General features: G+C 40.6%; 1 protein-coding gene across 12 annotated transcripts in view; it reads right to left on the bottom strand.

Moving 5' to 3' along the window:
• The window catches only part of KALRN (kalirin RhoGEF kinase), a 502,548-nt gene that overhangs the window by 158,595 nt on the left and 318,937 nt on the right, over positions 1 to 25,016 (bottom strand). For 11 of the 12 annotated variants that reach the window (XR_007632104.1, XM_050340466.1, XM_050340467.1 and 8 more), the window contains exons 14-19: positions 19,250 to 19,445; positions 13,339 to 13,505; positions 7,085 to 7,204; positions 4,226 to 4,444; positions 1,165 to 1,314; positions 119 to 233 (exon numbers count right to left, since the gene is read on the bottom strand). Coding sequence is in view for 11 of the 12 variants with exons in the window: in XM_050340466.1 (XP_050196423.1) it covers positions 119 to 233; positions 1,165 to 1,314; positions 4,226 to 4,444; positions 7,085 to 7,204; positions 13,339 to 13,505; positions 19,250 to 19,445 (967 nt within the window). In the remaining variant the exon portion in view is untranslated. The remainder of the gene's footprint in view (positions 1 to 118; positions 234 to 1,164; positions 1,315 to 4,225; positions 4,445 to 7,084; positions 7,205 to 13,338; positions 13,506 to 19,249; positions 19,446 to 25,016) is intronic. The other variant, XM_050340464.1, reaches the window with a different exon arrangement.

Below are 25,016 nucleotides of genomic sequence, written 5' to 3'. Positions count from 1 at the left end.
GCAGATGGCAAAACTTAGGATGCCTTCTCAGCACATGCACAGACTTTGGGATGAGCAGCAGCAGCAGAGGGGGAAGCCAACAAAACCTTCAGTGCTGTCACTGCGCCAATGCACCAACCTTTCACTTGCTGCTCAGGCCCTCTGGTATGGCTTGCTACTCCAGGCATGCTGACATTGTTCCTGTGGATGTACTTCAGGAATACCTCGGCGTTCCTTCGTGCCAGTGTACAGGCCTAAGGAAAACAGCCCCCCACCAAAAAGAATCAGTAAGGATGAGCAAAGAGAGCAAAAGGCACCCAAGGGAGTTCTCTGCTTATTTTGCAGGGAGAAGTTCTCTTTCATCTGGGGAGGATGAGAACTTCAGCTAAGAGTCAATAAAATCAGCTAATAAACTAACAGCCTCATAAATGTATTACAACATAAGTAATTTTCAATATAATGGCTCATTTTATATCTTAAGTGAATTAATAATAAAATAACTGGTTGTAAAGAACTAGTCCCTCACACATTTTCAGTCTAACCAAACCTAACCCATCTCTCAAGAAAAGTACTAACTGTTTCAAAAAACGTACAGTCTAGAGACATCATTTCTTAAGCCTGGACTGCAAGCATAGTTTCATGTTGTGTATCAGCTTTAGTGGCAGGCTGGCTGACAGTTCACTTGCCAGCCTGTCTGCTGCACAGTTCTTACAAAGCAGCACCTGGAAGGCAGGAAGAAATCTCTGTCTCCATCCTGGTGCTGCCTTGCAGAAAGACAATTGCTTCAGTTGTTATTAGTTCTTCAGTTTTTGGCTTGGAGGACACAATTTGAAAGGCTGGATGGTTTGTGTAAGCCAACACCAAAATGATGTGTAATAGCTGTCATTTATAATGCAATTTTAGGAATTCTAACTTTGAACCAGCACAACAACAAACATTCTGCAAGTGCAATGTAAATACCATCTAAATAGTCCTGGTGACATCTCTCTGAAATATACATTGATGATAATACTTATTACCCCTGCTAGAACAAAGTAAAACTGGCTTGGGATTTGTACAGCCGGCCAGCAGCTGAACTGGAATTACACCTCAGAACCTCCTCTCAAACTTACCTGCTCTAACACTGCTCTAAACTGTCTACTTAATGGAGAGTTTTCCTGATTTATCAGAGAACTAAAACAAGACCTTGAGAAAAGCCTCCTTCTGTTCCAGATGTTTGCTGATCAGAGGGATGACATGGTCTATCTCAGCTGCTGGTCCAAGTTTATCTCGACCTCCACACCAGTCTTCATCCCGTCTGTATTCTTGCTCCAAACTCTCTAATACACTGCACACCTGAAACACACCCAGAGCACAGCAATTCAGTTCTCTTCAATCATAAACAGAAGCAGCATATTCAGTGAAAGTCTGTGACCAATGACATTTCAAATCTAAATGTTTTGTGCTAATGGGCCACAGCATGGGGATACCTGGGTATAAAACAGGCCCTGGACAGAATGATTTAGCAGTTCTTCTGACCCACAGGGATCTCTACTGTTTGGGATAAAATTTATCTGGTTTAAGGCTGATAAATCATTCTTCTCTTCTAATGGATAATGGAGAGGAAGTACGAAAGGTTGAATCAAGGCAGGGATCAGTCCAGCCCCAATGGATCCTTCAGGAAACAATCCCTATTATAGAAGAGTGCTGTGGATGTGTTTAAATCCTACCTAAGTCAAGGGACTTAGCACATACTTAAAGAAAAACACATGCTTAAATACTTTACTGAAGCTGGAACTAATTCTGTTTGCCTGCATGGTAGTTGCTCCCTATACAGTCTTTGTAAAGACTGATAGAAACCAATAGACATTAAATCAGTGTCACAACCCAGGTGGATGCAGGTGTTCCACTGTACAGGGCTCACAAATGTATCTTCTATCTTGGTAGAATAGTAGGAATGAGGTAAATAAATCAACACATCCTGGAAACTATGCAGTGGCCTCAGACAAAGCTGAGTCTGATGTGCCATGGATGCTGACAACACTCTCAGTGGCTCGTGGAGATACTGGAAAAACTGCAGAAGTTTTCCAGAACATTTGGAACTTTCCTCTTCTTTCCCAGAGGGCTCTTCCTACACACTGCCCTGCTGAGATGACTCAAAATCCAGTCAGTTGTTGCTAGGGATCCAGCTAACCATGTCCATCCTTTTTTTGCTTACTCCTGCAACTTTCATAGGAACACAGTTTTAATTCAGATGGCCCTACATGATTGAGAGCACAGTCTGGAGTCCAGCATCACCCACTAATCCAGAGAACATCAAAGTCTATTTTAAAATTGGTGAGTTAAGGTGAAATGATCAACTGATCCTGCTGCCAGGCTTGTGCACTATGCATTACGCAAGGACATTATGCATTTGACAATCTGAAATCATTTTGCTTGGATGCAAACCAGCATTCGCCCTCAAACATTTATTGGAGAGCAAGTACCCCATGTGTTATTTAAGCACAGAAAAGCATTTGCATTTTACTTGAAAACCTTGACATTCTCTTGGACTTTGGTGACTTAAAGAAAGTAAATGGACTGCCTGGGATCCACACTTTCCAGAAAGAATCATTCCTGCACATACAAACACCATCTCCCTGTTGAGATGATGAGAGAAGTGAATGTAAAGTGAGCTGTCAGTGAAGTCAGAGAGAAACTGGGCTATTTGAAAACCAGGACTTCACCACTTACATCAAGAACATAATATGCTTGGGGAAGACAGGCATGAAAAAGTTAGGCTGGATGTGACAGCCTCTCCACCCTTTTAGCTGTTTTTTCTAGATACTCAGAGAATTCAGGATCCAGTAAATCATTCAATCCACTGTCATCCAGTCAGAGAGCAGACCCTTAAGGACTGTAGATCACTTGTGCAGCCCAAGAGAGGATGACAGAGTACTTGCAGCAGTGAGTTCATGAGCATTCAAAGACTGAACAGTCTTTGCCTTAAACATTTGCTGAATAGACACAACTTATGAATGAACTGGTGGGCACTGCAGTGTATGTTTGTCTGTGACTTGGAAACAGGAAGAGAGACAAAATTGATAAATTAGTGGCTATGCATGTATTGGCCAGCACATTTAACTGCATAAAGCTTTAATAAATCCCTCGAAGGTTTTCATTTCTCACAAATCTCCATCAGCAGTAATTCATTTTGATCTTGAATGGCATCAGGGACTGTAAATCTGTTTGAAACTCTTCAGAGCGAAACACATTCTTTGTGAGGAATTAATTCATCCTAATCTTAAAAATTACATTAAACAAATGACACCAAGAAGTGGCCCAAGGATCATCAACAGCCTTGATGTTAAGGAGAAACAAGCTCTTTCCCTAATAACATATTTAGTTGTGTTAAAAATCTCACCGAGCCTGATTCTCTAATTGAGGAACTAACTGTGAGACGATAATAACAACAGAAAATGTCATGGCAATCACTGCTGCCCTTTGTGTAAAACCACAGGTTCCTGCAATGTCCGTGCTAACACCAGCTGCCTGACTGCAGTAAATGACATCAGGCAAGGCTATTGGAGTAGCCACACTGTGGCACTAATTCTCACTGACTACAGCGGAAATGGCACCTGTCTGTGCAAGGGATGAATAATCCCACCACACCAGCTGCCAACTGGAAGGTGTTTTAAAATTCATGAACACCTGGAATGTTATCATACTATTAACAGAGATAACATACAATGGGTTACTGCTGTAGTTATCTGTGTTGCAGGAAGATTTAAGAGAAATCCCTTTGTATCTTGGTATCTTTTTCAGCATGGTGGTGTTTAACTACTAGTGAAAACGCTGGCTAGTACTGCTCACAAAGCAACAATTGATAAACTACAAGTAGTTCTCAAGGAAAAGCAGATTTATTATTCCTCAAAATTAGGTCTGATATCATGAGAACTTAAAACAAAAATGGTAGGATTTCAAAAATTATTGCTGTTTGAAAGGGGAAAAAATTGAAAAAAAACTCCAAAGAAACAACTTCAAGAATTACAATGCTTCACAGAAAGTTTTAAGATGAAAGTTACTACAAACCACTTGCTGCTCTTCTTTTGTCCGTGTTTTCTTTGCTTGTCTTTTTTTTTTCCTTTTTTTTTTTTTTTTTTCTTCAGGTGAGTTGTGCTTTGTTTGGTTTGGTTTTTTTTTTGGTTACAATACTTGTCAAAGAAAGAATTTAGACTAGTTCAGATACAGGTTTGCTATTGCCCAGATACAAGACTGCTCAGCTCACCTGCTCAGAGGTTTTATAGAAGGCCACCGAGGCATTGACAAGTTTGAGCCTGTCCTCCATCTTCAGCATCAGCTGCTGCCAGTGCAGGGCCACCTTCTCAGCACACTCTCTGATAGCATCAGCATCGTAATGTCCAGCCTGGAGCAACACTTCGGCTTTCTGCTGGACCTGCAGGGCACTCTGGTGTGTCTTCTGTAAGGAAGTGGCATGAAAGAGGGACTGTGTATGAGGGGAGGAAAGAGAGGTCGTACAGATGTGCCAGATGTATGGTAGAAAGGTGAGGCGAGGCGTGAGCATGGAGATGCGAGAGAGCGAAATATTTTCAGAGAGTTATCTTCAGTTAACAGTTACTTTCTGCAAAGCATTTTAGTTTCAATTATTCACACACATTTGCAACACGATATTAGAGCTTGGAACACATAAGCACTGCTAAGATGGGTTAGCTCCACTGATCAGCTGCTGCTCCTTGGGCAACCCGGAGTGGGGTTCCTGGTGGGTCCATTTTGGCATCCCAGAGCAGGCAGCTATTGTGCTGAGCTCTCACCCACCCTCAGTGCTGACTGCATCCCACACAGTCTGTAGATCCAAAAGTGAACCCCAAAGAGTTGGCAAACTATGGGCCTAATCACCCTAATTTGACTGCTGCCAGGCAACTTACCTGGCAGCAGCATCTTTACTTGTGTGTGTAATTGTCCTGTCCACAGGATACAAAACATCAACCCCAGAAGATCTGAAGATGTCTTACTAAAGTGCATGAACTGTATCACAAAGATGCATTTCTGAAAGTCACATTGGAGCCTAGGCTGTGCTACCTTTAAGGTCAGAACTGGGGAGACTCAAACCATTTTCTCTATCATTCCCCAATTTATTCAGTGGCCTTTTTACAGGCAGGAATGAATTCCTGACTGCCCCATTCCCCAACCTATACCAGCTTCTCTCAGAGTTACCAAGTAGTGGCTACACTTTCCTCTGTGGCCTGCTGGAAGTAAAATAGTCCCAGGCCCTTCAAAGCCTCCTGAGTAACTGTGTTCAGACATAATTTAGTCCAATATTTGATTTTAATCTTCTGAACAGAAGCCCTAAAATCTCTCAAAGACTCCTCTGTGCTACATCTCATTTGTAACTGCCACTGACAAATTCTCATGTGATACTTTTATGATCTAGTCCTTGAACCCGGAAAGAAGCTTGAAATCATCTAGTAATACACTGATGAATACTGCAATGTAGAGAAAGCTATTAGCAAAAGAGTAAGGATTAATACTTGGCAGAAACATTTAGGAAGATGTTCAAGAACAACTGGTTAAATTTAATATCCAGCTGCTTTACTGATGTTAGAATTGTAATACTTATTTTAAATAGACTTTAAAGGATTTGAACTGAAAATCAATTCCACATCTAGAATGCCTTTAGAGAACAGTCTGCCCTGTGTGCTTTGCTGATCTCTTCCCCATATTGAGCTTTAAACATTTTAAATATTTAATCTAGTGTTTTCTCCCTTTCAAAACTTATTTTCCCCTCACTGTGGTGTAACCCTCTTCTCCCTCTGTGATTTGCATTTACCACCAAGTACAAGCACTTCCCCGATGGCAGCAAGCTGTGATAACTCAGCCAGTGGGTGTCTTGTTCCCTGCTGCTGTCTGGTGGTGGCTGCCAAGATGTGGTCAGCACAGCTTGGTACCAGCCAGCTCATACAGAATTGACAGAAAACTTCTTCCTTTCACTTTAGGAGCTGCAACAGCTGCTCCTTCCTTACTGTGAGTGGAGCTGGATCCAAATAGGTCATTAGCTAAGATTTAAACTCCATACTTAATAGCAACACTAGGATGTATATTGACTTGGAATTCCAAGTTTACCAGGAGACATTCCCCTCTCCTTCTTCCCCCTGACCCCCTTCCCCCACCACAGTCAGGCATCTCTTCCAACCTCCACAGTTTCCTAGTTTAAAGTTTGGTTTAATTTTCAAACATATAGGGATTCTGCAGCTTGTTCTTTGCTCTGTAAACAGCTAACAATTAACATAATCTGGGAAGCACATACATCTTGTGAAACAGGAATGGGAGAAAGGAATGGAATCTCATTCTAGCAGCTGAAGTGAGCGCACCCCGTGAGTGTGGGGTTTGTTCATAATGACAGAGACACATGAAGTACTGTTCTTAACTATAAATCCTGTAGTGCTCTACTCAGGGGAGTCTTCGGCCCTCCACTACTTTCTCATTCAAAGGAAAGCAGCTCAGATCAGGTGTTATTCCTCCTGCCATGTCTTGGCCCTGTGAGTGAGGCAAATGGGTTGGCTCACAAGCAGTTTTCAAGGGCCGGGTCAAAGATGTGTTGTTACTCCAGTGCAAGAAGGGGCAAAAGCCCCTCTTGCCTCTTTGTCAAAGTTATTTGAGGATGAGAGTTTGAATGAATTTCTTTTCTGTTATCCACAAAAGGAGAGCTGAATGAAAAAGATCTAATGTGAGAGCATTATCCAGTAACAAAAATATTCATAAATGAATGCTGTGAAATGAGCTGCAAACTGTGGATGTGGGAAGAGACTAACTTCACAAACTTTTCCCATTTCAGATCACTTTTTGAACTTTAATCTTAATTTGTTATCAAAGAAATTATCAGGAGATGTATGAGTGGTTTTTTCATGAATGGAAAGGCTGATATCTGACAGCAGAAGAATTATCAGCAGGTGATAAATAATTATTTCACTGTAGGCTCTGGCTACATTATCAGTTTAATGGTAAGTTGACTTCCCAAACTTTTTATTCCTCCCCTTCCTTCAAGCAATCAATGACCGATGCTCAAGAGATAAGCTTTTGTATGATGTTCACCTGGGAAGGAGAAACAAAGTAAACTCCTTTGTGTTACCTCAATGGCCAGCTGAAACTGCTCATGCTCTCGCTGGAGCTGCTCAGCTTCAGAGAGGGAGCTCGCGTTGACAAGGCTTGCATTCAGCATTGATTCCCCATTCCTGATCCAGCCAAGCACCTGCAAAGAAAGGATGTGCTTATGGAAAGGTTGCTTCAGTACTAAGGTTTATGTAGTCACCGATCAGAAAATGCTCCAGCCTGGCTGAACAACGTGCTTTGCCCAGTGTGGTCTCATGCTGAATCTGTGAGCAGAAAGAAATCCTAGGATATGGATGACCTACATTTTTACAGGGCAAAGATTTATTGAAGAAGTTATTGCCTGAAGAATTAAACTTCCAAAGTATTTACATGGATATTTGGATAGCAAAGGGCTCTCATTTCCAAGGTTTGTTTACAAAAGTGCCTGTTCCCGTCAAATACCCCACAGCAAAACTACAAATCATAACGAGGGAGATTTGAATTTAAACAAAGATATCTCTCTCTTTTTCAAATTTCCAACTGGAATCATAGATGTTTCAACACCTTTCTGCTCCACTTGCCTGTATTTCTTTCACAGAAAAGTCAGAGCTTAGGGATGAGGATGGAGAAGACAGTTGGTTTCATCTAGCATAGAGTTAAGATGCAGTTGGAGTTTCCACCTGCATGCAGAGCTAGGAATAAATATCAGGTCCCGCATTTTCTATTTAATCAAGAGGCTTTACTTCAGAGATGTTCAGATTATTTGTAGACATGCAAACCATGCTGTAATGACTGCAGAATCAAATCCTAAATATACATAATTAATCTATCAAGCTTGTACTCACTCATTTAAGCAACAGCATTTTCTGCCATTTTAAGATACATGTTTGGGAAATTAGCACCCAGAACACACGTGCAAGTTCTTTTCTGTGCTGTCTCAAAGCATATTTTCTATTTCTGTAGGTGTAAAATTATTCCAGTAAAGCCAGAAAGTTGCTGAATCCAATCCATGGATGCACAGGAAATCCTGACTGCTCAACCACTGCTCTAAATATAGCTCATGATTTACAAAGTTCCAAAATTGACTTTTCTGCAGTATTCTACATAGTAATTTCCTTTCTGTGCTATCATTTTCACCAAGTGATCCATTAAGTAGCCTGAGAAAAACAGGAATTTTCGGTTGCTTTGTTTTTGTATCCTGACATCATGTATCACCCCAGTTATAGCTATTCAATTCCCTGTAGGGTAGGAAAATGGGTTTTCCCTAGGAGAAAGAAAGGGGAGCCATCTACACATGTAGCTGACCCTAATTTGTAGAAAATTACATTCTGCTCAGTACAACAGTGTGGAAGATTTCATTTGTCAGCTTTCTTTCTTTCATCATCAGGTGTAATTGTTCCTGTGGGAAGTGCAACAAAGATTTACAGGAAAAGAAATTGAGTTATCATAGGACAATTATGTTGGCTGGTATTTTCTATAATCCATCAGACCAAAAATCTACATTATTACCAACTAAATGGTACCAAACACTGAAGTTAATCAAAGGATCACTGTACCTGGAAAAGACTTTAAGTGAGGACATCACAATGCAAGACATCCTTTCACATTTTACATACCGCAATACATCCTGACCAGGACCATTTAGAGTGTAGAAAATACTACATATGCTAAAAATATAGCATTTTCTTCCCTCAACTTTCATTTCAGCTGAAATTTTCAAAATCTGCAACAGATTTCATACAAATATCTGAGCAAAAAAAACCAGGAAAAAAAATCAGTTGAAACATCAGTCTTAAAACAAAGCAAAGTGATTAGAGAGACCTCACAACTGATCTGACAGGTTTCCCCCAGTGTTATCAATACACATGCATTCCTCTGTACAACTGCCTTGCAGACACAAAAATATTCAGGGTAAAGCAGTTCAGTAAAGCTCTGATGGGCCCCCTCTTGTCAGCAAGGCTCACAGCACCATTCCTGACCAAGGCTGCTGCCACCCCCGGGTGGTGCTCCTCTCTCCTTCCCCCAGACTGTGGATTCAAACACTCACTGTGGGGCTCCCACAGTTCCCTTTCAAGGTCCAGTGAGCACCCAGGAACTAGCAAATTTTGCTTGGAAAAACTTACACAGTGACCCATTCTGCTTCCAAAAGTCTAACACTTAAATGTCAGAGGCTCATCTGGGATTGCATCAGCTATTTTCATAGTAATGTCTTTCTCTTAGTTTATATGCAGTGTAAAAAAAAAAAAAAAAAAAAAAAAAAAAAAAAAAAAAATTCAATTGCACTACCAAAGCTCTAAGTGCAAAAACCAGTCACCTGCAGAGACATTCACTGTGTCTCTGGTTTAGAAGTAGAGGGTGAACTGGCTAGAAGAGAGCATTTACACATCTGTATCTGGTTTACAAGACCTGCTCACAAGTTGACTCCTGCTCATAAAGAATTTAATACCTTGTCTTTAAAACATGTAGAGAAGCTGCTAATACAGCACTAAGACCCTTCTATGATCATTTCCCCTATTAACAGATTCACCATTATCTGGCAACGTGCTGTTGGGTTGACAGAAAAAGATGGCTTTAAACAGACATTTCCTACAAATTACAAATTTTATCAGCTTAGTAGAAGAACTGATTAAATAATTCTGGAGTTAAATAAATCTCCAAAGACTCTCTTAAAAAGCCCAACTTTTTTCTTTTAATAGCAGAGAAGCAGAAATACTTTTACAGCATCTTATATAACAGCCACTTGACACTGGAGAACAATTTCTCTGCAAGGAATGGGTTATTTAACAGGGCAGCCACCACAGTTCTGAAACAACTCCCACCTTTGACTCCAATTTGCTTTAAAGAGGCTACACTCCAGTACAACAGCTTGTCTTTAATTAAATAATAGAACCAAATTCTTCTAAAATTCATAATTTCTTCCCTGAAACTCTGCCATCTTTACTGAGCACAGTATCAGACTCTATAGGGAAAATAAAGATTGAAAGCACCCTTTGTGCAGCCATCCTTAAGGAATGAGAGCTCTGTATTATGTACTTTTGTCCATTGTTTAGTTTAGCCCAAATGCCTTCCTTCATGTTCCTAAAAAACACTTAAGGCCTTGCTATGGATACCTGTCAAGTTGGATAGGAAAAGGTTTTTAAGTTTAAAAGATAAGACAATGTAAGTGAATCTTTTACATCTCCAGACCCTTTGTAGCTTCTTTGACAGGATTGTATCACACAGACACAGCCATCAGCAAGGACAGCCTCCGGAAATTTTAGCCATGTCCAAAACTGCATCAAGTTTCCAGGAGCTATTTTATGTTAGATTAGGAAAAAACCAAATATATTCATTGACTCTCAAATGACTACTTCCCCTCATCCTTTGGGCAAATCTAATGCCAAACAGCAAAAGTAGATGTATAACACGCACATCAAAAGGACTAAATACTCTTCAAAACAACCTGGAAAGCAAGTGTAGTGGGACACTGTGAGCATATCTTGAAGAAAATTAGATCAAGTTCAACACTTATCACGAAAAAACCCCACACCATACAAAGGTAAAATTAGGGGATAGGGGAGCCAAACAGCTGCAGGCACAGCATTAGAGTTTGTTTTCTTTAAACTGATCTCCACAAATCTATTCTGCTATTACTTTTATGTAAGCAGTCCAAGCTCTGTAGTTTCTGTTAGAAATGAGTGGGATCCAAAGGAGGGAAATCAGGCTTGGGTAGGATCTTCCTTAATAACAAAGAGTTTGTGAATTACTGATCTTTACTATTTCCACTCTAAAGCAGTTCACAGAACATCTAATTTGGAATCATTCTGCTTTAATGGTCCCAAACTTCAGTTCATTGTCTTGGCATTCAAACCCTTGGCACATATGATATAAAGCAGAAATCTCTGGTAAGTTAAACTTAAATAGATAGAGACAGTTAAAAGACTTTTTATTTCCATGAGCCATTATATCAAAATGCAAACACATGTACATGTAGCAGCCTTGACCAATTTTACTATGTCAGCAGAACTTAACACAGCTACAGTAGGTGTCTTGCATTAACCACGTCTCACCCCACTCAAAAGAGCAAGAGCAATTTGGTAATGAGATCATCCATCGTCTCAGATGCACTAAAATTAAAGTGAAGGAAACCTGGACCAGATTGGAGATGAACTACAAGCCAAAATCAATATATTTCCCAATCTCACTAAATGGTTGGGAATATGACTCATCTACAGGAAACCAAATAGATAGGACACAGAAATATTGTAACTGGCCTCTTTCTAAGGGAAACTGTAGCTGTGGTAATTTATAGGTTAACAAGCAAAGGAGCCCTTAGTATTCAGCTGAACAAATAAAATGTTTTCTTCACTATTGGTTTGCCAAAAGGTCACTTAGTAACGAGAGCTCACATGGTCCCAAGCTCCATCAAGGAAATACTAATTCAAGGCAGCTGTTCTCTCACAGTAAGCATTAGATAGCTCAGCCCTATAACCACTTCCTTTGGGTAGTTTTTGGGTTGTAAAATACTTAAAGCCCGGCAGATACTTGATAATAAGGTAGGTAACACCAAGTACCTGCAGAAGTGCTGCTCTGTCACTGTAGGGAGCAGCCACAGGGCTGACCCACTGCACTTCATCCTGGGCAAGTGGGCAACCTGCAGCTTTAGCATTTCTGCTACACGTATGACCTCCTGTTCTCTGTCATAAAACATCTCTACTTCATCATAAATCTGTCACACAAAACTCCAAGCTTAGCTAAGGTGTGTGTAAGAAACTTTGGGAACCTATGGGAAAAAAAGGATACAATTCATAATCATATTACAGTGGTGATTATAAATATCACAGAGCCTCTCTTTTCTTTTTTTTTTTCCCCAGAAGAAAGCCAAAGCACCCTACAGAGCTCTAGAACTTCATGAGGATTTCGTCTTATATAATCACAAATAAAAAATGACTACATTTAAAAATAAAAAATTAGGATAGTTTTATGCTACTTTTAGGTTTTAGGTAGGGTTGAAAAATATTCACATCAAAATAGACTCCGAAAGAAAATGTATGCCCTGCTGTAGGTGCTCCAGCTTCTAGCTTGAGTGTTGTCTGAGAATGAAGGATTTTTGCCCAGTGATGATGAAACAATTCAGGTGAAGTATCACTTGGCTATTCCCTCTTCAAAAGTCAATATCTATGATCATACCTACTAAGGATTTAGTATATATATACACGTATGTATAACACCATCTATAACGCTGCTGCTGCTTTTGAGAACACACGCAGGATCACTCTCGAGGAGAAAAGACAACGCAGAAAGAATCGCGTCTTGTCAATATCACCTGGGGAGTCTTTCTGCTGTGCCTTCTGCAACCGGACTTGTCTATCTCACATTGGCCTTTTTAGCCATCAGCGTGCTTGTAGCAAGCGTGGGTAGAGCCCTTTCAAATCTTCATTCGCGAAGCCTAGCCATGATGATGACACATATGTATGAATATATATATATGTATGTATATGATGTAGAAAACAAATAAGTAAGTCTTTTCAATGAACACCTTGTAGTATTTGGACAGCCCTCCCACCTCCCACCCATTTGTATAGGTAAAATAGAAACCTCAATATTCCAGGTATCTGAAAAGATGTTCTTGGTTCTCCTAATGAAACCAAGACCATTTTTTTGAAATCCAGACATATACTGGAATGTGAAGCCACCTATGGGTTAAGAGCAGGAAGTGTAGTGTCACCCTGTGCAGCAAAGGAAAACAAAGAAACATGAGGTATCCAAAATTAATATTAGGGAAAACCAAGAGAGGCAGAACATGACTGCCTACACTAGAATGAAAACTGAAAGAAAAGCAATGTAACAATACTGAGATGTCTAAACAAGTCCTTGGATCTAGAGAACACAGGCGGAATTTTTTGAATCACCAGAAGATGTTAAAGATTCCTGCAGTTCAACAGATGTATAGCAATAAATGAAAAGGTGAAACTACTATAGTTTCATATTTAGACCTCACAGCTCAGTTTCCTTTGCTTTGGGTCAATTCTCCACCTCACAGCTTAAGCCTGGGTCCCAAATCAAATAATTATATTCCCAGGACACTTGGAATTTGATACATTTTCTCCAGTTGAGAAGTTACTGGGTCAGTTCTGTGCAGACTCCCAATATCTATTCATGTAACCTGTCAACAAATCAAGTATTGCTAAGCAAAGAGAGATTAAGATTGTCCTCCTAAAGGTATGCCACTTGGCAAAAGCTGGTTTAGCAGTTGCATGTATGTAATCACTGAAAACCCACTTTAGCTCCTTATGGGTGGTTAAAAACTCTCACCTGCTTGACTTCAGCCTGTAGGTGCCGGAGCTGTAGGCACTGCTCTAACCTCTTGTGAGTTTGGTCAGCATTAAGCTCCAGCTCATGCTGTTTCTCATGAAGGAATTCCAGCAGTTCTTGAACCTGCGTTGCAAGATCAATGTCTTTTTCACAGATCAGCTCAATACCTGTAACACGTAAAGAGTTATCATTGAAATTTCAGTTTTGCATAAATGTGAACTTCAAAAGTTTTTGCAACCTAACATCTTGATTTGCAACTATCTGAGTAATTATTTCTCACTAAATTTTCTCACATGTAGTATCTGGCTTTTCCAGTTTGCTACTCTGCCTCACTACATTTTCCCACAAAGTAGTGTTTCTCTGGTGACCATTGCTCATCTCACCCATTAGCATCTGGGACAGTAGGACATGATTTAGCCACAGTCTTTCTCAGAAACTTACATGAACATCAAATTTATAAAAAAGACAGAAAAAAATCCCTTTTTTACAGTAATTCATTAACTTACACTTTAGAAATGTATGTTGAAAAAAAACTTAGCAGAGAAAAGAGATGAAGAAGAAAATACAAAAGTGAAATACAGGAAGTAAACTCCAGTCACCAGATCTACAGTAGTGCTGCAAGTGCAGGGATCTCCACAGTGCAAACTTTTTCTCCATCTGGACACAGAGGATCATTAAAAAAATAAATTAATTAAACCATCCTATTGTTCATTCAGAATTATTCCACAGATTGGCTTTCATCCAATCATCACATATCAGAGAGAAAAGGTAGACAAGTACCACATTCTGTGTCCCTTGCATCCTGCATGAAATTGATAAACCCCCAGTCTGATTTCATAGCTGGCCCTGACTTGACTGGGAGTTTGAAAGAGGGACCTTTTGAGGCCACTCCTGCCTCCTGAATTTTCTTATGACACTTTGAGGCTTGTGTGGAGTCATTACATGAAATACAGTGCAGACCTTCATACCTTCCTTCCTGATTACACCCATGCAATAACATTGCTGGGTATGTTACCAGTGCAGTTGGGGAAGTCTGGCCTGGAGGAAATATGATGTCATCCCATGTTACTGTAATCCCTGTGACTATAAACTAATAAAGACCCAACTCTTCCCTCACTGAGGTCTACTGGAATTTTGTCATTGGCCTCAATACAGGAAGGATCAGGAACCTAATACAAAAATAATCTAATTGCAGTAATGCTGAGAAAACACTGCACTTTTCTCCAAAGCCATTTGATTTCATGGAATAATATAACATTTAAAGAGAAGTGTGTTAATTAAAAGCTGCTGAAAAAAAAACTTGGACATTTTTAAAACCCACTTAGAAAGTTGTCTCGGCCTCCTCCTTTATCCTCCTCAGAGACTCATAACTTTCCTTCTCTCTCACAATGATATCTACAGAGGACAGTGTACAAAATAAACATGACCTTATTTCTAACCCTATCCCCTTTTTCCTGGTTTCTGGTTCTAGCAGAAAAAGCCCATGGGAATGCAAATGATTGGCTTATTCCCTTTCCCAGCCAAAACAAAACAGTTCCTTCATTACCAAATAAAGTGGAATGGCCCCTGGCTTCCCATTTAAAACTGGAAATTTAATATACATTTCTATTCTTGGGAGTGAAGTTCCTTTCAATTGCCAGACACCAGGCATTGTTGCTACAATTAGCCTGCATATGGTTCTGTATCCTCAGGACATGATGGCTCTTTGTATGCTTGACTTCGCTACACCTATTGGATATTAAATGCATGGTTTTCCTTCGTGCACACTCAGCTGGTCTGGTTCTGATTGTGCTAACTCATCAGCAGCAACCAGTGAACTGCCTGGGATGCTATCCAAGGGCAGCCTGCACTCCCCATGATGAATGATCTGCCCTTTCTTGCTTGTCATATGTCATGCAGATTTATTCCACAGTGCCAGCACATGCGGTGAGAACGCTGATTCTTCTCAAGAATTGGTTTGCAAAATAGAAAGCTTTGTTTCCTGAATAATTTCATACATATTATCTTTACATTGTGCTTTGACAGCTAGAAAAGCACAGGTGACTTTCTGATAAACCCAACTTGGTTGCCATTTTCTTCTGGTCTCTCAAACAGTGCAGCAGATGTCAAGAGAATGATGTTGAATTGAAAATGTTTTTAAAAAAAATACCACAGAAAATAGTAGTGAGCCACAGTAACTGGCATCCTACAAAACATACATTAGTGACACCTGAACTGTTCGCAATGTGAGATACAATTCAGTCTGAGGAAAGGTTATTGCTTTTTGACCTGTAAAAAACTGTTTTGAAACAGCTTTGAACCTGCTTTAGGCTGAAATATTAAAAGACTGCAATAGTAGTTTATATTCTCTTCTTTGCAATACAAACTATAGTTATAACTAACTATAAAGGACATGGCAAACAAAATGAAATAGGTTTCCACTTCCCTTTTAAGCAATGCAACACTGGGAGAAAAGGTGAACTACGTTAGCTTGATGACCAGGAACCAAAAGGGCTTTGAATTTTCCACATACCAGGTTGGGATTGAATAAGCATCCCTAACTTCAGCTTTACAGTATTTCAGGCTTGACTTAGACAAATTGCTTCTAAGATATAAAAAGGGAGTTCTGTAAATCATGAGAGACTCCCAGCTGTGGGGCTCATTATCACAATGATACTGTCAATGCAAATAGACTTTAATAATCAAATAAATTTGTGCGATCAATTAACCAGCTATTAGAGTGTAACTACTTTTAATTCCTAGAATGAGAATTACTAAGTTGCATATACTAATAAATTACATGACTGTGTCGTCACTGCAGCTTGGACCAAAGTGCCAAATCACTACTAAAATATTATCCTAAACTTTCCATGGGAAATGGATTTCTCAGACATGTCCAAGCTGCCACTTCTGGAAATGCCAGGACCCTTCAACATATCAAGTTAGGCACCCAAAAAATCAATATCCATTTCTGAGAATATTTACCCACATATTTAGCTTTTCTATCAGCAGCAGAGCCACAATCAAACTGGAAAAATAGCAGATACGTTTGTTAAAATTAAAAGTGCTGACTCATCCAAAAGTCCAGTCTTGTTAAGAACACTGCTATAATATTCTCTAAATGCAAATAAGGTTCATTAAAGACACAGATTTTAGTGAGATATGGAGACAATTTGCAAGTACTGCAAAATTTCAGAAAACACAACCTGACTTCCAGATCTTAGATACCCCCTAACAAAAACAAACATTTCTTTGAAAAATAATTATTCTGCTGGTGAAAATAGGCTAATCCAAAGCAGGCTCACTCACATGCACTGGAGCAGTGGATGGAATCACAGGAACATAACCTTGAGCTCTATGGGACTTTGGAAATACTGGACTTGCACCAATGCCTGATGTGCACAGATGCCCTCAATATCCACACAGAGTCTGATATGGTGCATCACAGAACCCTTGGATTTATTGCAACAACAGGAGCACGTTCACAGGAATTTCCAGACACTCCACAGCCCTGTAAGAATCACTGCTCCAACTCTGCATCGGACATGCAAAAACTGTGGGCAAATGTCTAAAACCTTCATTTTCTTATCTCCACAAGACTTATGAGCAAAAAAGGAATCATGCATGGAAACACCTGGATGTGATTTTATCTGACAGACTTGCTGGCTTAAAGACTTCCAAGCCAAATGACAGAGTGATCAAAATTGAATCAGTTTCCTGTGTGACATGTTAAAAAGAATAAAACTCAAAGAGATTTATAGGGAAGGGAAGAAACTTGGTCAATTAAGGGTGACTGGTTAGGTAGAATGGCTCTGGAAAATCACACTTTTTCTGGCTTTATCTTCTATGGCTACAGCTGAGTTTTGATGGTAGCAGTGGTGACAGTGTACAATAGGAAGCAGCAAGAGCAGCTGATTTCCCAGGAATCCGGCAAGTTTGCAGCTCTGACAGTTAAGAACAATCATCCCTTACCTTACACACTGAATGACTGTGATAAAGGATTCAGGAAGAGGGAGTAAAATCAAACCACTTTTTTATGAAGTATAACTGTTCTTTTTTGAAGTAAGAAATAGTAGGCTCCCACATGCCACCTCTCTTCCTTACTTTGCCATTCTCCCAGCATTCAGCATTCCATGCATGGCAGACATGACCATTATCTTTGATTAACTACAGTTACTCTACATCCCTATGGGGCTTCTGCTTCCTTGCCTTTGGGAGCAATGGATTTTTATTGGGTAGGCTTCATAGAAAGTGATCTTAGATAATCTTACAAAAACATTTTACAAGTCACTTCATTTACTTGCTAATCTTTTGTCAACAATCCAAAAGAATTTGTTTTTAACTTCTCGAAAGACACAGAATTTACTTATTTTTTATTTTCTAAAAAATCTTTCATTGAGACTCCTGGCTTTGTTGTGGATCATATTCTTTACCTCCCACAGATTCTTACTCATATGACTCTTCCAGGATTAAAAACAAACAAACAAACAATCAAAAAAACACAAGCATCTTAACCAATGCATAAGAACAAGTTTTCTGTCCCAGAAAGCAAGGAAGCTGAAGCACAGGGCCAGGCATCGTGTGGGCAGATCTCAGAGAAGCTCGCACAGACGGTTCACACAAAGCACCGGATTGTCTAGTTCACAACATACTCTCCTAGCAGTCCTTAAGCCTGTGCTGAGTGCAGCTTGCCAAATCAGGCTGAGTACTGCCAGGTTTTTTTAAAGGTAGGTGCCTAGAGGTAAAATGTTTGCCAAAGAATAAAACCATAAAATCCTTCTTATTTCAAAAGTGCAAATTGAGAGGGAAAGAACTGCTATTGCTTTGCACTCTTTCCAGACATTTAAGAAGGTTAAAGCACTTCACAAGTAACATTCACTTCTGGGCTTTACGCAGTGATTAATCTGAGTTATATTCCTTTTGCAAATGCAAAATGCAAGGATACAAAAATCCTGATTCATATGATGTATTAGAAAGAGGATCCTACTGCTGAAAAGCGGAGTAAAAGTATCAGACAGACTCCCTATCGAAATGAATCAATTCTTTAATTTAAGAACACATACCTAAGGGGTTTTTTTTACATCCAAGTTGCTACCTTTAACTTTCAAGTGCAGTCTGAAAAGGAAAATTCCAGTATGGTTTATCATGTTCCCTTTTTATACAAAATAATTCCAAGTAGAACAGGATGGAAACAAGAGTTCCGTTTCATGACTGGTTTCAAGGTTCTCATATTTGGATTCTTTCCCAGAGGACTCTTGCATAACTAGTTTCTTTCTCCCCTCACTTCTCTCTCTCTTTCCCTTGGGCATGTCTGCACCCTGAAATGTGGCATAGGGAACAAACAGGTACTCAGGTTTCAGGAGAAGGAAGCCAGCACACCTAGTCAGTCTGACTCTCAATAAAGTCCAGTTGCAGGAAGGTTAACAAGCTCAGGAGTCTCGAACAACTAGATTTCATCCAGACCTGAGGTCTGACTGCCCGGCTCAAGGATCTCTAACTCATGACTCTGCAGTGCTTGTTTCTGAGCTGGTGCAGCCACAAAGAAATACCACTGTAAGTTGTCTAGCCCTCCCCTCTCCATCCAGTTTAGAGTCAATCACAAACTCCATCCTGCAGTCGTGAAAATTTCTGAATAAAGCTTGAAACTCAGCTTCATTTCCTCAATGAGTTTCAGTCTCAAAGAAGCATCAGTTTTTAACATATAATCCTGAATCCAATAACTATCAAAACTTGTGGAACAATTCTGGTCAGGAGAAATAGGTACTGCTCATAGTTATGTTAAAAGCTGATGTATTTAATATGTGTTGGGCTATTTTTGTTTGAAACAAATTTTGTGGGCGTTGGGTTTTTTCTTGGTTTTGCTTTGGGTTTGTTTTTGTTTTGTTTTGTTTTTTCCCCCCATGTAAAATAGAGATCAAATTATCCTGCTCACCTGAAGCCTGGACCTCCATGATGTACTGGTGTAAATCTTGCCCTTGCTGGATGACTTCAAAGGTCATGTTGTTCATGGCCAACTTGCGCTCAGTGTGACGCTGCAGTCGCTGCTCAGCCAGAGTGAGGTCTTCGGTATTGAAATCATTCATTTGCCTCAGCAGATCTTCATTCCAGGCATCTAACTCTGCTGTAACCTTCATGGGCAGAAGACAAACACCTGATTTGCTCAAGATCAGTGAAATATCTTAAACTGTGTTTGGATCAGAGAGTACTTCACATTTTGACTCTGATCCAGAAACATTCAAACCACAGCCTCAGTGCACTCCAGATCCTGACCACTTATTGGTCACACTTCACATTTTTCTTAAGTCAGGATCCATAACAAGGTTATCAGTCCAACAAGAATGTGGACACCTCCTTTTTGCCTTATACATTTCAAAGGGCACTGGAAGAGAAGACCCACTATATTTGCATGGATGGTAGAGAGAACGTTTCTGAATGAATTAAAATTTAAATGAAAAAATAATTCTTACAGTATTGCAAAACAACCTGTAACCACATAATCCCAAAATAGCTCAAATGTCTCTAAAAACATTTTGCCACATGCTATTTGTTATGTATCACAGATGTAACTCACAGCACAGAAACACCACTCAAGGGCTAGGAGAATCACCAGTAAATTCATGAATGGTACCTGGCTGTAACCAAAGACCTATATAACCTGCCAATAACTCATGGAACATCCAAAATCTTCTGCTGCTTTCTTTGCTTCCTAATTGGGACACAAAGTCTGACGATTTTAGCAGTCCATTTATGGTACCTTCTGTGTTTTACCTCTTAGTCCACAAGCAGCCAACTGGTATCAAAGTCCTTCTCCCTTTTTGCCTCTACAGTTAAATCAAGATCCAGCAGCCACCCAGGCATCAGTCTCACCTCAATCTACATTCTGCTACTGCAGGCTAAAAGGAGGGACTATGCTAGCGACAATGATTGAGAGAGGGGGGGAAAGGGAAATGGGAATTACATCAAGCACATAGGTATTGTGCAGAATACAATTTTTAAAAGGATTTAAAATTTTTAAATAAATGCCTCACTTCTGATTAATAGGTTAATTCCACATAGATAGATTCAGGAGAGCTAAAACTAGGTATCTGCATTCCCACTTGTGCATTATGATGCAGTGAAAAGTTCCGTTTCTCACTTAAAATGCTCTTCAGTGCCTCTGTGCAGCGAGATGCTTAACTTCCTAAGTAGCCAAGGTTCAAAAATTTCCACTCAGTTTTCCTTTCCAGAAAACATACATTATATCCAACACAGGCTTAGGAAGATAACCCAAATAGACCAGTTCTCAGCTGAGAAGCAGAAAAGTAGACTCAATCAAGAACCTCGGACCTCAGCTGCAGGGTGAAAGGCAGAGCACGGGTATCCTGAGGGGCTTCTATTTTTCCTGAGCTTGTTCCTTTGCCCATTCCACTCAATTACCTTTAAATAATAGCTATCTCTACGCTGTCTTTGGCCCCATTCCTGATTCCAGCAGCCTCTGATTCATTCACATAATCACAGCTGGAGTCCCCAGACAGCGGAGACTTACTGGCAGATTTAACAGTTACGGAGAAATGTTCAAAGTAGATGCTGGAGAAGAGTTTTACTAGATACACTTACACTTAGAGACAAATGCTCAGCCAACAGTAGTCAGAACTGAGGTGATCTTGACCTCGTTTCACATGACAAACAGCAGAACAAATTTAGAGTGAGCACAGGTTCCTACAGCCACGACAGCAACCAAGTTCAGTGCAAAGACCCTTCTGTTCTTTTTAATGTAAAAGCACGTGATAGAAGTGAATCAGAACTTTATTTGTCATGAGCTATATTGTCTGTTAGAATTCATTGCATTGATTGTCAGGCTGCTAACACATAATTATTTGAAATTTTGCAAGGATTCACAGAGTACTTCCCAGTTTCCTGTGACATTCTTATATATGTGCACTCAAGACATCTAAAACCATTTATAAGTGACAGTAACAAAAAAGATTAAAACAATGAAACAATGTGTTACATGAGTTTGCTCTGAGAACCGTGATTTTATGATTGGGAGTTTCTGAACAAAACAAAATCTCTCCATCCCGTTTACTTCCATGGACATCAAATCCAGGTCAGAAAAATGCAAATCTTTTAGAGGGCTGAACTGTCAGGGGAGTTAATGACGGACATAAGAAGGAACCAACAAAAGTTTCCACAAATATGCTGAGGTCCAGTACGTCCTGGGTAAACCTCTCTGCTGTGGTGCTGCTCCTCTTAGTTACTTATCCACTCGGCTGTGGAAGGGACACTGACAAGGGACACAGCATTGCTCTTGTCAATAAATCTCCAATCACTTCCATTTGAGCGTGGGGAGATGGCTATTCCTGACTGCACTGGTTTTTGTCCCTCAGGCCTGAGTGTCCAAGACATGGCTGTAGCAGAAAAGCACCTACAAACACTCAGGGGAAGGTTTGCTCCTGGCAACCAGTGCTGCTCAACCCAGTGATGGCAAGCAGCTCCCACCAGGATCTGCACACAGAAGGAGATGCACCTGAATATCTACCTGTCCCTTGTGGATAATGGAGCACAGAGGGGTTTTGCTCCAACATCCACACTTCCCAGATCAAATGAGTGGTTCCAAATACAGAGGAAAGGACAGCACTGGCAGTGATGGCACAAGCTGATAAACTGTGCAGGATGGAAGGCCAGCCCATAGTGCTCTGTGCTACACTGTCAGGACTGGGAAAAGAGGTTAAGCCTGCACCTGAGCTGCTCTGGACAGCTGGACAGGTCCAGCAGGGTTTGTTGCCCCAGTGCCAACTCAGCCAGGGCCAAGAGCACAGCCACCAGTGGAGGGTAGAAGGAAGGAAGGAAGGAAGGAAGGAGGGAAGTATTATAGAATATTAATTCTATGATTCTCTGATCTTATGATTCTAAGTAGCCTTCAAGTGGGGGCTGATGAAGGAGTGCTAATCATCCCATGTGCTGGGTTAGGGGAAGAGAGGAGAGGATCAGGCACAGCAAGAGGTGGAACATCACTGAATTTCTCAGGCTAAGTGTGTACAGGAAGGCTGGGTACATTGCTGAGTAACAGACTAACAGATGGCTGGAAGGGAATCTAAAGCACACTCAGGCAAGAAGCAATAGCAGAGCTGTGATAACAACACAGGTTTCCTGAATCCCAATCTGGTGCCCTATCCCAGAGACCACGCTGCTTTGCATATCTCATTAAGACATTTCCTTTTCTGTCTGTATAGCCAATGCCTCAAAATCCCAGCATTTTCTGTACTTCAAACTGGACCATTTGGAAATGTTCCCAGAGTCTGAATTTACTGGTTTGACTTGGGTATAGGGAAAGTGATTTATTTTTCTTCAGGAAGAAGCTGTAATTAGGCAGCTCTATTAACTACAGATGTATATTTTTCAAATCTAAAAAATGGATGATTTAATAGATTGGTCAGGCCTTGATATCTATGATAAAATTTGGACTGCATCAAAAAAAGTGTTCTGTGTCCTGAGCTGTGGTAAGATTGCACTGAGCTTGTGTCAGAATTATTTCATAAATGAAGATCGCTTGGCCATGAACTTGTTTTATTCCCTTTTGACACAGAAGAATGGCTGATTAGAGTTTACTCTGATTATCTGCTAGATTTTTGGTGGGAAGAACTGACAGCACTTATGTTTACTCACTTTATTTCCCAGTGTTTGTCATCCTAAATAGACCTCAGCAACCTCACATACCGTGAGAGAAAAGAAGCCCTGCTGTAACAGAAGCCCTGAGCTCTTCTCTGGCTTGAGAAAGAAATTGTACCAAAGCAGAAGGGTCATGAGAGCAGCAACAGCAGCAGTGCACAGGTCTACACTAGCACAAGCAGCAGACTTGTCCCCTGGTTCCCACACTGTCCCAAGGAAAGCTGCACACACGTCAGTCATACTTCATCTTGTTCCTTGGAAGAAGCCACACTCCTTCTTTGAGGGTCATATAAGCTTGGAGCCAAGAAACAGGCCTTCCTTACTAAAGGAAGGTCAAATGACCCAAGAATACAAATGAAAGACATGACAACGCAAATTGATTACAGTGACCCTGGGAAGCACATTTCTTCCTTCCTCACCTGAAACAAATGCTCCTGCTGCAATGATAATAGGAGGAGAAGCAATTTTGGTAGTGAACCCAATCCAGCATTAAGTGAGATACCTGAGATATCCTTATCAGGGAAACGGAGGAAGCAGGTGAGCAAATGCTGGGTCTGTGTTAGCTCCATGTTACCATCACAGAGGTATAACGGATATACAGACTGCGTCAGCCAGGTCTGCTTTTCTTGCAGACACAGTGACCACAGTCTAGACCACATTCTCTTTAGACAGGAATCCTCCTAAAGCAGCAACTTAATATATCCAAATTCCCACTGCTGCAATATTGCTGCATTTGCTGGATTTATCATGTTGCAACATCAGCAGGAAATGTGACCAAATGGAGAGAGACATGTTCACCTTCAACCCTGGAGCAGAGTGAGAGGTATAGAGAAGAGGTACACAGGCAAAAACTGGTAACAACAGGAGCAATCCAGGCATCTCATGCCTACATTGCAGCTTGCTTGTGAATTAGGCCAAAGAGCCTGCCAGAGTTGCTGCAGCTGCTGTGCAGGCAATTGTATGTCTCAAATAATTTCTTATCTAAATCCTTAGGTATATTTTTTTTATGCTGCTGCCGAGATTTTCTACAAAATGGTGCTGCTGAGCCTTGAGTGCTTCTTGCTTGGCCTTAAATCAGTGTTTGACATCCAAAGTCATCTTGTTTAATGTCAACCAGAAAATTTTGTTTGCCAATTGAAGGAGGTGGAGAGGGGAAGTGAGGAATCAAGGGATAGAAAATAAATGCTATGTGGCGAATGAATCACATAGGAACTGATATTCCAAAGTATGGGCCGAGGAAGGGCATATGAGGAGGAGGGAAAGAAAGTTCTATCCAGTGAGCAGAAGCTCTCAACACAGAGAGTGGGCTGGCAAGAGGGATCTGCAAAGGAGTAAAATTGCCTGGGAAGACCAAGCAAATGTAGAAGGCAGGTTGTAAGAAAAATGATGGTGCAAATAGGAAGAGAAGCAAAGGCAAGAAGAGTGGGTAAAGCATGGAGATGAGACAGGACAGGAATAACAGGCAAACAGGTACAGTGTGGATCTGTATAGAAAAGGGAACTTCTACCTCTTTCAAGAGGAAAACAAGTGGCAGCCATACAGCTGGAATTACCAGTGAATGAGGAGGGATGAGATGAGGTGTTAGGTACAATACAGGAAGGAAACAAAAAAAAAGGTAATTCTAACTCCTGGATGCAAAGGGAGTGTCTGTGAGTGCAGAATGGAAGGAGTTATAATGGAGTAGGGGAGGCACATACCAGACATCAGGCACCAGGAATGCCAAGGGCAACAACACTTGGCTCTGCCTTGGAGTTCAGAGCAGGCTGAAGGAGCAGAGGTCTGGATGTGACAGCATAAGTGGATCTAGGAGCAGACTAATACAGAGGTATATGGTAGTGGAGCTTTAGGCAGGAAAGGGTAAATGAAACTGTCACTTCTGGAGATAATATAAGCCAAAAGTTTGCTGTTCCTCCTTCTCAGGCCTTGATTTTGGCTGATGCTGTGCAGTATGACAACACTGTCACCCTTTTTTTTTGACAACAGACAGAGATGCCACACTGGCTTAGTAGGGACCTGAGCCACTGAGGTGTGAAAGGACTGTCACAGTGATG

This window comes from Myiozetetes cayanensis, unplaced genomic scaffold, assembly GCF_022539395.1.
Source record: "Myiozetetes cayanensis isolate MyiCay16 unplaced genomic scaffold, myiCay2020 scf9, whole genome shotgun sequence".
NCBI lineage: Eukaryota > Metazoa > Chordata > Aves > Passeriformes > Tyrannidae > Myiozetetes > Myiozetetes cayanensis.
This window is presented reverse-complemented; position numbering and strand designations above follow the sequence as displayed.